The sequence below is a fragment of the Amphiura filiformis genome, chromosome 6 (genome assembly GCF_039555335.1).
Source record: "Amphiura filiformis chromosome 6, Afil_fr2py, whole genome shotgun sequence".
Lineage (NCBI taxonomy): Eukaryota > Metazoa > Echinodermata > Ophiuroidea > Amphilepidida > Amphiuridae > Amphiura > Amphiura filiformis.
The window spans coordinates 34,048,853-34,063,686 of NC_092633.1; the positions used below are offsets into that span (position 1 = coordinate 34,048,853).

Below are 14,834 nucleotides of genomic sequence, written 5' to 3' on the forward strand. Positions count from 1 at the left end.
GTTCCGATGTCGGAGATCGCGCGAGAGGAACTCTGGTGGTGGACCCATCAGCCCAATTTGACTCAAGGTGTCAGGTTTCCTGCACCAGCGGTGCGTCACGTAGTGACGACCGGCGCGCATCAAAGCTGGGCTGGGGGGCTACATCCACGGGACTCAGTCTCGGGCCTATGGTCGGCCCGCGAGCGGAGTTCCATATCAACCTTCTCGAACTTTGGGCAGTGGAGAGAACTCTCCAGCATTTCGAGAAGGTGATCGTGGATCTCATATCGTTGTCCAAACAGACAACACAACCGTGGTGGCCTACCTCAACAGACAAGGGGGCACCAGGTCACCACGGTTATGCCTGCACGCACTTTACGCCTGATAGGGTGGTGCAAGGCCAGGCAGATTACGTTGAGAGCGATGCACATAGCGGAGTCACCAACATCCTCGCGGACGATCTGTCACGAGGAAAGGTGTCGGGACCTACAGAATGGTCCCTTGCTCCGCAGGTCGCCCAGACGATCTTCGAGGTGATGTACCACCCCTCGATAGATTTGTTCGCATCTCATCGAAATCATCAGCTGCCGTGTACTGCTCAAGGGTCGCAGACCCACAGGCATTCGCCGTGGGCGCTCTGTCCGTGAGACTGGGAGGAATGACTGCTTACGCTTTCCCCGATCTCACTGCTCGCAAGGGTAGTGACCAAGATCGGGAGGGAGGATTGCAACGTCATTCTGATAGCACCGTTCTGGCGAAACACCTGTGGTTTCGACCGATGGTGGATCTACTAGCGGCACAGCCGCGAGTACTCCAGTTACCAAATCTACTCCGGATGCCCGGAGGAGAGGTACCAAGTCTACCACTAGAGCACCTGCAGTTAGCTGCATGGCCCTTATCAGGAAGCGTCTTGGCGGAGGAGGCTTTTCATCAGAAGCTGCTTCTCTCATCGCCGGGGTAGCGAGAGTCTACCCTCCGTCACGTATAGTCAGCGTTTGGCTCCCTACTACGCATGGTGCGATGAGAGAAATACATCTCCCACTAGAGCCCCTGTGCCTCTAGTGGCAGATTTTCTGACAGAAAAGTTCAGGTCAGGACTTCAGCAGCCCACGATAGCCAACTACAAGTCAGCCATCCTCTCGATTCATCGGGGATTTGAGGACGGGTCGACTATCAATTCAGATGGGTCCCTAAGTCTTCTTCTCGACGGTATGTTCAACGAAGCGCCCGCCCGAAAGGAAGGTGGTCCCTCCATGGGACCTCAACACAGTCTTGGAGTATATTAAGGGTACCCCTGTTGAGCCCCTGTCAAAAGCGACCCTTAAATACGTCACTCTTAAGGCGGCCTTTCTTCTGGCGTTGGCTTCGGGACGGCGCTGCTCGGAGTTGCACGCAGTCTCGAAGTCAGCCTCCGTATTTACTAACAACGGAGCGACGCTGTTTCTTCGCCCGGATTTCCTTGCAAAAAATGAGCGAAGTACATTCCGACACTCGCCCTCTTCCTACCCAGTATTGGGCAGGGTTAGTCAATAGCCGAAGACAGGTTGTGGTGCCCGGTGAGGGCGCTACAGCACTACCTTGGCCGAACACAAACCTTAAGAGGGCTCATGACCGCTTATTTATCACCCACGCAGAACCGCACGGTCCAGCCGCTAAACAGACTCTGGCACGGTGGCTGGTCCAGGTGTTGAGTGGACTCGGGCGACAAAAGACGCCGCCCCAAGGCCCACTCAACCAGATCTATCTCATCTTCGTGGGCCTACCATAGGGGGTCCCCATTGAAGAGATTTGTCAGGCTGTGTCCTGGAAGAACCCGTCGTCCTTTTCCACGGTTTACTACAAAAGCGTAAACCAACGACCAGGCGATAAGTTCACCAGGGCTGTTCTGGGGAGATAACATGGTGGTTGGGTATCAGGTGTTTTTGCGGACAATCAGAATTCCAACATGGTAAGAACCAGTGTTTCTATTCTGAACCACTGTACTTTCAGTTCAGGGGTTTTTGTCTGTTCCCGTAGGCTTTCTGTTTCCCGGCCGGCAGGGGGGGGAAATAGTTTGACCTCGCGTTTACCATGCTACCCACTCTCCCGATCCTTATCAGATGCTGGCCAATCTTGTACCTCCATCCGTCGGTTACTTGCTAGATCGATCTTTCAGATGTTGATGCAAGAAGTATCGTAATAAACATCGGAAACGGTAAAATCGACCGGTGTACTGAGTCTAGTCCCAAACAAAAATGTTTGGTAGACTCATAACCGGTGCGATCTTACCTTTCCGATGTTGATTATCTCGGACCCCGCCGCCCCTACAAGTTTGGCGAGTAGGGCTGCCCAAGTCGGATAAGGGATGATTATCGTGTGTGACGTCACCGAATGGGTGAGTCCACTCGGGGGATCGGGGGTTTTTTGTTATTTATTCATTTATGTGGGACAAAATGACTATTGGTTTTTTCCGCATCTCGGGATCGATGCAAGAAGTATCTTAATCAACATCGGAAAGGTAAGATCGCACCGGTTATGAGTCTACCAAACATTTTTGTTTGGGACTATTATTGCTTAGGACATGCAAAGAAGGTTATCTATGTATTAATACCAAGAGTTCATTAGGTACTGTTCCGACCTAGTCTTTGTCAAAGAAGACACGCAATCCTTACCGAAGGGGGGGCAGTGAAGCCGGGACAGCGAGCTGTGGACACTCGCGGCTCCCTGTTGCAGCGCAGTAGCGTAGCCCTGACAAAAAAATGAAAGAAAAAGTGCCCCTCTGACAAAAAATGAAAGAGAAAATCAGGAGGGCAAAGTAAAAGAAAAAGGGCAAGGAGCCCCTTTTCTAGCAAAATTCAGGGCCAAAATAGTGTAAAATACAAATTTTTTCCGCGCTACACGCGCACATTGTAACAATAAAGCCCTTTTTTAGCCGGATAATGGCCGAATATAGTGTAAAATACAATTTTTCTCACGCTACGTGCGCACATCATCACAATAAGGCCCTTTTCGGGAAGCTCGAAGACATACAGTCTCTATGTATTGTATGATGCAACTGCAATTTTTTTCGTCTGTGCCCCAAAATTTTATTTTGCCCCCCCCCTGACCAAGAAAGCTGGCTACGCCCCTGTTGCAGCGGCGCTCTTTAAACTACTGTTTATTTTACTGAAAGTGATACAATATTTTTGGTGGGAAAATAATTAACAGGCCTTTTAGAAAGGCTAGTTCTGACCCCATTAAATAACAAAAATCAAACTTGACCCAATAATACTTTTTTTTAAACCAGAGACTGACCCAAAGGGCATTGAGCGCTGGTCAGCATGCCCCAGAGACCTTATTATTATTTAATTTAGAGGGCCTAAATATTTTAGTTGTTGCAAACTTTATCACAAAAAAATTCTTTAATTTTGGACCTGACTGCCCACATCCAAAGTAGCTGAAGTGGACCTGAAAGCCAAGTTTGTTTGAAAATGAACTGGGCCGGGCTGATAGTCTGATCCAGGAAAGTTGGGGCATTTGGATCGGACTGTCAGGGCCCATTATTCAATGTTGCCAAGCCTACCCAGTGCAAAATAAATGTTCCAATCATTTTTCTGTATGTTTAAAACCAGCAGTATGCCTACCTGTGTGTAAGCAAAGATTCTAAAAATAAAAAGTTCCAACCTGATATGTTTTATGTGTGTTTGTCATTTGACCATGTGAGCATTCAGTCCACCTAGACAAAGTTTATAGGCCTATATCAATTCAAGTTTTATTTCATATGTATTGACAGAAATAGTCTGTAGAAACTAGAAAATCTTTCACAATTTGAGAACAGCCATTTTGCGTAGGAGTCGTGTTTTAGTATAACACCATGCATACCCAAGCCTGTTTATTGGACAAATATTGGGAAACAGCGTGAGCCAATACTGAGCAATGGCTTGGTGAAGAAGACAGGTTATCTGAGCAAGTCAATGGAATTTGAAATATAAACCCCTGGGAATAGAAAAATATTCTGATTGAGGTGATGTTATGTAGCCGGATAAAATATGGTTTGATTGTTGCATTTATTTGTCTGAGTACATCCTATCTGCTTATCCTATTGTCCACCCACATATGTGACCTGCAACAAGTCTTCAAGTGTTCTAGCCCTTTAAAGATGACATTCCCATGATAAAAAATGAAATTTTGGAATTTTTAATTTCATGGTATTTGATTGTGGGACTAAGTACTTATTAAAAAGAGGTTTATTTAATCAATTGTAACAGTTGAACTATGAAATCCCTATTCAATTCTGTGTAAACTAATTGGCCGTTCCCTGCTCAGAATAGCAATTTGGCAGAAATATCAAGGTATCATTTATAAAATTATCCATATCTTGAAAAGTATTTCAGATGCTATTTATATAATTTTGGTATAATTTTGTTAAAAGCCTAAATTGTCTAGTGCTTACATTTTGATTCAAATCATGAAATGTCAAAATGCAACTTGTTCCTAGTTTTGTCGGAGAATTGATTCTCGGTTTCTCCACAAAATTCTAACCCGACCAGATAAGATCCAAAAGATTTGGCAGGTTTCAAAATGATGATTTTCTTTCCAAGGGTCAATGACCTTGTAAGAAATGAAAAATAAGGATATTGATCTTGTTTCACTGGAAATATTTTTTTTGAGGGAACCCATACTTCCTGTGAGTGTGATATGTTAATTCCCATTAATATGTCTACATAGCCAGAGTGCCTAGAGACCCACCCATGTTGTCCAAAATATAGAGCAGTACAGAAGCCACAAAGAACTACATCAAATGTTCAAAGCATGTGTTGCATTTGACAGACTTTACAAAGTTCCAAATGGTACATGTAGGAGTGGAGGAAAATTCATAATTTATGTACAAAAATCGGGACAAAAATGCAAAACTGAAACTGCCTTCAGAATCACATTGTATCTGCACAGGATTTATTTCTATACATTTGGAGATAATAAACTTCAGGTGAACTTTGTGTGTTTGAATAAGAGCCAAGAATCAATTGGCATTCCAACCTAACCTTCTACCATGTACACCATGCCTGGCTTGTTGGTAATTCTAATCAATTGGTGTTTGCTACAATTGGGTGTGGCTTACAGACAAATGATCATTTTATTTCTAGAAGTGTGAAAATGGCGAGTCAAGAAGTCAAATATATCTTGTTTCAGTTAAATTTACCATAGCTTTTGGCATGACTGAATCGAGCGTGTTGTGCATTTGCAAAGTCTGGTTTTCTTAGCTCAACAAATTGGCACTGCATTAATTGAGAAATAAGAGCTGAATTTGCGAAGCAGTAAGAGCGCATGCCATCTCTAACAGGGTCAGGCATTCCTCAAGTATCTGATTTCTCTGAGCATGGCGCTAGGTCTGGTAGACTGTTCAGCTAGCAGTGGCTGTCCTGACTTGTGTTTCTGACTAAACTTGACAGGAACTTTAGGCCCTGCAGATGGGGAATACATTGGGATTGTCCAGATTTGAACTTGGTCATGTTGATGGGCAATTTGATCCAAGTGTGATGGCCATTCAATATTATTAGCTTTAATACTAGAACTTGTTGAAAGACTGCCTTACAGGCAAGCTCATGCCGCCTAGGCCTGCATGGAGGGATCTACTTCGGTTTTTCATCCGATATATTTGTTGACAAAATAGCCTGTATTCCTCATTATTTTTGTTTGTGTGTGTTTTTGTTTTGTTTGTTTTTTGTTAAGGATTTACCCATAAAATTCACAATAGTTATCTGAAGGAATGGCAGCATGTTGGTATACACATGAACAAACATTTAAGTATAGGGCCTGCAGCACTTTATGTACTGGTAGACATATTTAAATAAGGCTTTTGGTTTAAATTTGGCTTCATATGAATAGTTCAAATGCACCACAACCAAACTTGGGTCATAGCACTATGGGAACCTAACTGATGTGAGCGTTGTCCCGATTTTGTTATTAATCCACTTATTTTATCTATGGCAGAGCTGACAGTATGTGTATCACTAGGCCTGTTTTACTGATATTAAAGGCGAAGCCAAAAGTTTTGTCAACTAGCCATGATTTTCTGCACGTAGTATCCCGGAGGTTTTGATCCTGTCTCATTTCTTGGGTTCAAAAATAGTAGTTTTTTTAGATCTATTGTGTTATGACTATGTTTTATATATTGAGCTATTTCCCAATCTCTAGTCCCAGTGGACCTCATCTTCTAAGAAATAGTTAAAACTGATGGTTAATCAGTCTAACATCAGTTTGTTGGTATGTTAATGGTATTTAAATTGTCATTTTCGGCTGTACACTTTCCCTTTTACAGAATAAACTAAAAACAGAGCTAGCTGCAAACATTGTTGTGTCATGTAATCACATAATATTTTGATTGTGATGAGGTTTCCATCATGTACTGCCTGGCATTGCGCCGGGGAACGTCATGAAACCCCTCCTTTGGCTGCGCTTCTTGGCATATTTATCAATCACTTAATAGCACAAGTGCAACCATATGTTAAAATTATCCCACAAGTATCTTGTCATTCCTGGATGCGTTGGTGGAGTCTGTCATCGCAATCTTTTCTGACATTTACACGCACTCATGTCCCTCATCACATTTTGGCTAACTTTTGATCCATCCATGGGAACATTGTATACCAGTACTGACAATACTATTTCTGTTTGTTGATGATTTGATTGATTGGAATTTCCAAATGAAGAATACCTTAATTTTGTAAATCAATCTAAAAATCTAATGTTTAAATCACATGTTCTATGGTTCGGCAAAATATGCCAAAAGATACCGATACATGAACGTGTCTACAGTTTTTTTTTATATTTTGACCCATTTTTTATGAACCCCAAAGAAATGCATTACAAAATTAAAGTTCTTACATTGCAAGGCCTACACAATACATTATTACTTAGTGTAAGTTTGTAAAGTTCTGACTCGGACCATTTTGATGAGAATAAAAATTCCTTTAAAAAAGGAATGGGGCGCCCGATGGGAGCTTTAATGTGATGTGCTGAAATTTGATGAGAAAAAGTCGAATTTTATTGTTGTTATTCTGAATGCATTAATTAATTTTTCTTCTTTTTTCTTTTGTAATTTACAGGCTTGTAATGGATGTACGGGAGGAAAATGTATATGTAACGGAACCGCAGGGGAAAGGGTAAGTATTTGCACTAAGGACCACAATGGCCTCATCCCAATGGCATAGTTCAATAACCTTTATAAAACAATTATATAATAATGCAAATTTTGACCTCAAGTTGCAGAGTATGAGTTTTTGTACCCAAATTTTCAAAGGTCATTCAATGAATGCACAAATGTATTATTGGGGTTAAAGAATTGTGTCTCTGATAGATGAGCATGTTGTGGACCCTAGTGTTGCATGCTAAGGCAATGCAAGAGATCGAGACATATTTGTAGGAGCAGTTACTTTTTGTGCACCTACAATACATTTAGGTACTTGCTGGTGTCATATCATCTACTTCATCCACATCATTATCAGATACTTGAAGTACCATACTCATCTGCCTTCATTATGTACATAAACAAAAATCTTACTGCCGGTCGAGTTCAGTATCAGTAAGATAGTATGAGTGGCAAGTGCTAATGTGTAAAACTAGCTTTCTCTTCAGAGTGGCTTGCTTTATCATCAGATAATCTGGAATGATACACTCATAAAGGCTTATTCAGTGATCCCAGCAAAAGTGTAAAAAAACATGTATTAATTTCTTAAGAGTGAAGGTAATAAAATTGTCATTAGGTGTTTTTGAAATGAAAATATTTGCAAAAAACAAAGAAAATAGCAGTCCCATTCAATCACATAATTTCTCTACTTATGTAGAGAAATTACAGATTCATGTAAAATGTCATATTTTGTCTTTAATGCGCTGCTTTTGGCTTAAAACCACTAGCAGGCTATGTTAGTAAGTACATCTATGACACTAACAAGGGTGCCAAAATCTGAATTTTTGAATCATCTGAATCTGATGATTTTTACAATTCTCCATATGAGCAAATCACTGACTAGGCCTTTAACTTGGCATGATGACGTCCAGATGATGACTTCAGTCTATTTTAATTTGTATCTAAACTTTACCACACGTCTTTGCAATGTGCACAGTAACCCGCCCAGGTGTTAACCGTCCTAGGACTAGCTCAGTTCGCTGACCATGACATCTTCAATCCGCGCTCGCGATGCGTAGCGGCCGCAAGGCTCAGCCGATTTTACCTTGTGTATAAGGGCTAATTATGTAGGCATATATATGGTCCTTGTTGTGATTATAAAGCATGGCGAATGCATATTTGGGACTGTTTAAAGAGATAAATGGAGCGCAACAACTATGCGTACCCTGGGAGTGAATTTATTAAGTTCGATATGTGACTGGCATTTTTTGGCAGTGGCTTTAACTATTGTATAATTTTACAAGTATCAGTGATTAGAATACTTTGTCTCTTTAACACACTTCTGACCACAATGGCCTCATCCCAATGGCATAATTCAATAACCTCAATTAAACACTGGTAGTGTAAAATTTGACCTCAAGTTGCAAATTATGGGTAATGTGCCCAAATTTTCAAAGGTCATTCAATGAATGTAGGCCTACACATGTATTGGAGAACTGCATGGGCCCTGATAGATGAACATGTTGTGGATCCTGGTGACATGTCATTTCAAACCAGAAAGACTGCAAGTAAGAGCCAATGTGCATGTACTATTGTGCTGTCTTTACATATAACCAATTTATTGAAGGGTGGGAAAACTATTCAACCTGATGAAATGCTGACTATAGGTGACAGTAATTGCTGTGGTTTAGCAGTTGGATGTGGAATCTGCCAGCATCATCACTCCATACCATCCCTACGTGATGATCGTAGGAGATAATCAAAATGGTTGGAATTAGTCTACTGTCTACATACATTGTAGGACGGTCGGACCAGTCGATGTTGACCTGTAAAGTTGTGCTGTAATTTGAGGCATTTCCTGCACTGGTAAACTTATGTAAGACACTTTATCATAATCCTGCTTACATCCCTAGAACTGAAAGATCACTGATAAAAAATTCACTGATTTTCATCGAGAGCTGCAGGATAGCGCAATACAATTGCAAGGACTTGCCCCTTCAGCCCCCAGCCAGCTTGTTTGATGTGTCTGGAAATTTAAAATTTGTTAATGACCATTAGTGACTAATAATAGAAAGCAAGAAAGTTCATGGTGAATATTGGAAATTTGTAATTGATGCACTGAAAGATTGATAGAATATCATTGTCTGCCAACATTTCTATTATTAGTTGTTCCAATGTATTTTAAAAATTTGTAGGCCTATCCACAGACCCTTGGAAAAAAGTGTCTTTCTCAAGGCCTATCTGCAGACCCTAGAAAGGTGTCTTCTCTGACAACCCTAGAAAAGTGTTGTTTCCGAGGGTCTGCTGAGGGTCTGTAGCCTATCTGTTAAAATTAGACATCGCTAGCTTCTGTAGATTTGACACATGAATAGCTTGCCATCCCTACGTGCCGTGCGAAGTAGGGATCCAATTGCCACCAATTTGGTTAAAGAAACATGCAAGTGGGTGTGGATTTAAAAACAGTGTGAGTTAAGGGCTGGGGACTGGTTCCAATTATCTATAGCAGGTGATGATTTTCCAACACAGGGTATGAACATCTGTGGTTAGAAGTAGAAATTTGCATATCTCAAGTCTTTTAGGGCTGTGGAAAAATAATGGTAGGGTTCCGACCATAGCTTAGACCCCCTCAAAATATTAGTGGTTTGAGAATCACAACCCTCCCTATGACCGCGATGGTGGGGATCTAGTGGTTCGCGAACTGCTTTGTTATTATTAATTATTTGGTTATCTGCACCCATTTAGGGCATGTTTAGTTGCTAAAATTATACCCTGCCCTCGGCTGTGTCAGATTTATCATCAATGAATACTCGAAAAGGCACTTGAATGAACACAATGTGAAGAACAAAAGTGTTCCCACCACCCAAAAAAATAAGTTATTATATAGCCTAGTAAGTTTATTTTAAGCTTGGTATAAAAGTTGTGAAGCAAAAATATACAACTAGCTGTTATTATATTCAGCTTAAAAAAGACTTCACTGTAAATAACTTGCAGAAAAAATTTGTTCCGACCAACTGATAAAGATTTCAGGTTGGAATTATATCCATATTGTCTGCATCCAATTACTTTGATAGAACTTTAGTGTAGTACTTCCATGTGAACTTGACCTAACCTAGGACTGATGCCAAAAGTTTTGAGTCAAGGCTTTAGAGGATCATGTAACAGACTAAAAATACACAGATCACCTAACTCATCATGCTCATGGATGAAAGTGATAGGAAAGGTCAATTATTGGGTTCACTCCTTAAATACCCACTTTATGCTTTCAGATATACCATACCATACTCTGATGAAAATGTCAATCAACTCTGAGACTAGGTATTTTAGTCTCGGATCATTAACCTTAATTAGCTTTAATTAGTGTATGTTGCATCACATGAAGCTAGATTCCATGGTGTACATAACACAGATTTATCGCGAATATATATGACACGATCTGATCCACTCAGGCCAAAGTCTGACATTTTGACAATTGAGGTCTCTTGCAAAGTTACGAACCTTTTAATTTATACATTGCCTATATCTGTTTCATTATTGCCAACTTAAGCCTGATTGGATCAGATGTGGTCACACTCACATATCCTTTTAGGCTGTGGAAAATTAAATATTTTTGACCAGCCGTAGCTTACAACTACGGAATAGGCTGTCCCAAAAAATTTTGAGGCCTGTTTGAGACAACAGCAAAAAAGTTGCCAATTTGAATACATGAAAAAAGTAAATGCAAACAAGTGGTACTATCGATTCTATTTATTAATTTATCTATAGGCTAGGCCTAAATATTCCCAAAATCAACAAATTTTCACATGCACTTGCTACTTGCAGATAAAAACTGCAATTTCACAGCAATTTTATAAAGGTGTTTGTTTATAAGTACATTTTGGATTTTGAAGAATCAAGGTGCATAATTGTGAGTTTTGCCAGGCCCTAATTTTAGCGATCATGACAGACACTTCTCATTGTAAGGCTACTTCACGCATCTTATATAACCTTATAATTTTGTCTTACATAATTCACTTTGATCACATTGTTGTTTGCTTTATATCATGTTTCATAGCTCATTTAGGGTGCAATAGGGGAAACAACTTTATCTTGGCATTTGTTATGCCACAGCATATATTAGGCCACTAATAATTAGCGGAAACGAGCAAATTGCACCAGGCAAAGCATAATATAAACCAATTAATTACACAAGTCTGGTCAGCCCAAATATGGTGTAACCAAAGAGTAGAAAAGCAGAGTTCACCCTCAAGGTATTTGGTTGTGTGGACTGCATTCAATATAGACCAAAACAGCCTCATCCCAGTGGCATAGTTCAATAACCTTAATTAAACAATAATAGGGCAACATTTGACCTAAGTTACAGAGTATGAGTTTTTGTACCCAAATTTTCCAAGGTCATTCAATGAATGTACAAATGTATTGGGGTTATAGAACTGTGCCCTAAATAGATGAGAATGTTGTGGATCCTAGTGATTGCCTATTATCTCCATATGTTAGAACATACCCCAGTTTGTTATATCAGCTTTGTATTCTTCCGAAAATACTCGTTGTGTGATCATGGTGATAGTTGAAGTAAGCGTTGCTGAAGCCACATAATGATACTGACAGACCAAAGCATGTTATATCAGACCATCGAAACATGGAGTTGTAAAAACAAGGGGTTCATTGTACGAACATGAAATCCATTTGTATCCATCATATCCACAGAGGGATATTAGGTGTTTATTGAGGAACCTAAATGCAACATGTTCTATTTCCTTATTAAACACATCTAGTTAGAATGTGGTTAGAATAAAACAGCAGGGTTATTCCTTCATGTAATTTTACACGAAATTAGGGTTAGGGTTAGTTTAGGGTTAGGATTAGGGTTATGATTAGGATTAGGGTTATGATTAGGATTAGGGTTAGGATTAGAGTTAGAGTTAGGATTAGCTTACACGAAATAATTACATGAAAAAATCGCTTGTGTACATACATGTATGTGCTGGAAATATCCCCTAGTTATTCAACATTAAATATATGAAGGTGCCTAGAATTGGTTATAATTAGAATCATATTGGCGTCATCATATGTGATGCGATCAAGCAAAATCAGTCAGAACTCGGAAATATTGATTTTGAGATATAGCCAAACAAAGGGAATGTTTCCTTTATTTGCTGTTGTTTTGGAAACTCTTTAAGTGTTCATATCTTTGGAACTGGTTGTTCAATTTTTATTGGGTTTTCTGCAAAATACAGCTTTGTAAATGCCTTTTATAATCTGATAAGAAACTGAAAAATTAAATTTCTGAGTTTCGACTGATTTTGCTTGATCGCATCACATAGTAAGATACTCCATTTTAGCATTAGCAGCAGCACTTGACAATACTAGTATCATAATGAGACACCTTCACCACTAAACCTTGTAGGGTACTTAAAAATTCACCAGAAAATCGCGACTTGTAAAAAGTCATAGTGATTTTCAGTCTCAAGAAGTTGAACCATGGTACTGGTAGAAACTTTCATCTACAATAATACACACCCTCTTTTAAAAGCTGGTGGGACCCATGTCACGAAGTTTATTTACTTAGAAAACACACCATGGTTAGCTATGTGAAAGAGCTGCCATCCATGCAATTCCCAAGGTAGCTCTGAACATGGAGTTGAACTAGAAGTTAACTGGCATACCCTGCAACAGAATTGGTAATAAGTAATATACTAACATTGTACAATAATGTACAAAATTTCTGTTGTTGCAAATTAAAATTATAATTTACAAAATTAATAAATGTAGAAACCATCTTCTTTTGACAAAGTTTGAAGGCAAACTTAAGCTTGGAAAAGGGTGGGGTAGTTCATTTGCATGTTTTCATACAAAAACTGTCGGAGCTCTGTACACATTAGCTTATACTTTTGATTAAAATTTAACTTTATCTGTATTTTTGCATTATCTCTTTAGCATTTTGTTATGAATATGAGAGAATCTAGGCAACTTTTTTGTCAATGATCAAAACAAGCCTGACATGAATTTGACAAAACAAAGTATGCTGATTAAAATTTCTAAAACAATTTAGTGCTGCAAAAGTGATGTAAAAATGTTGTAGTGGACTCTGCTATCAAGGAAAGACGTTTTTTTCTTTATATCTTGTTTCAAGTGCCAGTGGGTTGTAAGTCGGGGGGGGGGGGGTAGAATTGTAAAATGTACAATATTATTATATGTAAAACCACATTGCATTGACTATAAGTATAACAGTGCTCTGAGATACATAATACGTAATACCTAATGTTCGCTAGCGCGGCATGATGACTTGCTGATGCTATTCAGGGGGCGCTTTGCGATCTACAAACTGAGCTAGTTCTAAAAGCAGCATGCTGACCTGTTGTCTGAGGGAGGGGATGGATGCCCCAAATCCCCCCAAAAAAGTCCCACTCCGTCATGCAAATTTGTTTGCACCAAGTGGCTTGCATTGCAGGCTTGGTGATTCATTGTGAAACATTCCAACTTAGGAGAGGGACACATCCCCTCACCCACCCTCTCCCCCTATCATGCAAGTATAGTGCTAACCCACCAAAAGCCCACTTTTTCAAGAATCTTCCCTCCTAAAATAATTCCTGGCTTCTGTCTTCTGTCTTATGATGATTCCAAGATGATTTTAGTGCAAGTGCTTTTCAGTAGCAATGGCAGAGGTCAAATTCTGCATAGAGGCATGAAGTCTCAGTTGCCGATTACTACAGCACACAGCAGCCATGTTTATTATGAAATGATACACCCGCCTTGAAGCTGATAATATTGAGACCGCAATTGGTAAATGTTAGAAGCCCCAGTAAGCTTTGTGTATGGTAGCCAGATTATGAAAATATACAACATTGCTCTTTTACCTCATGAACTTATACCACAAGACCACAAATAGTGGTGGTGCTATCTAGTGTTCGAATTAAGGAAAAATAAATGGTTGTCCCACGGACAACCAGGTTACAATTTCTGGTTGTCCGTCTAAGTTTTTGGTTGTCCGTATGTACAAAGGTCCATTTTGGCTACAGATTTATGGTTGTCCGGCGGACAACCGAATCAGTAATGTTGGTTGTCCGGTGACTTTTTTAGTTGTCCCGGATAACCAAAATTTCGAACCCTGGTGCTATCCCAATGTCACTGAGGAAAGAAGAAGTGCACAACAGGTTATAGTTTTGGTCAGTGATTTGAAAAAATTGTCCGTAATTCGTTTAAAATTTATGAATTCATAATCGACAGCCTCATCTCCCCCACTTTACCCATCAACATGCAAAAAAGATGGAAGTTCATATTTTTCTCATAACTCTAGTGAAATTTTATGCCTGCAATATGTCTCGTTAAGATATATATGATTCAAACTTAAATAACATGGTACCCCCCCCCCTGCACATTGATGCCGCCATGCAAATCGCAAAATTGATGCTTGCGTCCTTTACTTTTTTCACCAGAACAATGCATGAGCCCATAGGGGGAGAGTCATTCTTGTTAAAATTGAACCTTCAAATGAATAAGAGCAAGATGATTTTATATAATAATCGGGAGAATGCTTGAAACACTAACATTTCATTTGTAATTTATTTTTTGATGTACAGGGAGATAGAGGTTACTTAGGACTACCCGGCAGACCGGGTTTACCAGGCTACGCAGGTCCAGAAGGGCCACCCGGAATTAAAGGACAAAAAGTAAGTACCGGTTTCCACCCAAGAATAAACTTTAATTGATGTATTATACCACCATATGTATATTTGCATGTATTTGGATCATTAGCGTCAATCCGTATTATGCC

At 39.9% G+C, this 14,834-nt stretch overlaps 1 protein-coding gene across 2 annotated transcripts in view; it reads left to right on the forward strand.

The window, feature by feature from the left end:
* Window positions 1-14,834, forward strand: part of LOC140155326 (uncharacterized) — an 83,491-nt gene that overhangs the window by 10,703 nt on the left and 57,954 nt on the right. For both annotated transcript variants that reach the window (XM_072178118.1, XM_072178117.1), the window contains exons 2-3: window positions 7,044-7,100; window positions 14,641-14,730. In XM_072178118.1, coding sequence (XP_072034219.1) covers window positions 7,044-7,100; window positions 14,641-14,730 — 147 coding nt within the window. The remainder of the gene's footprint in view (window positions 1-7,043; window positions 7,101-14,640; window positions 14,731-14,834) is intronic.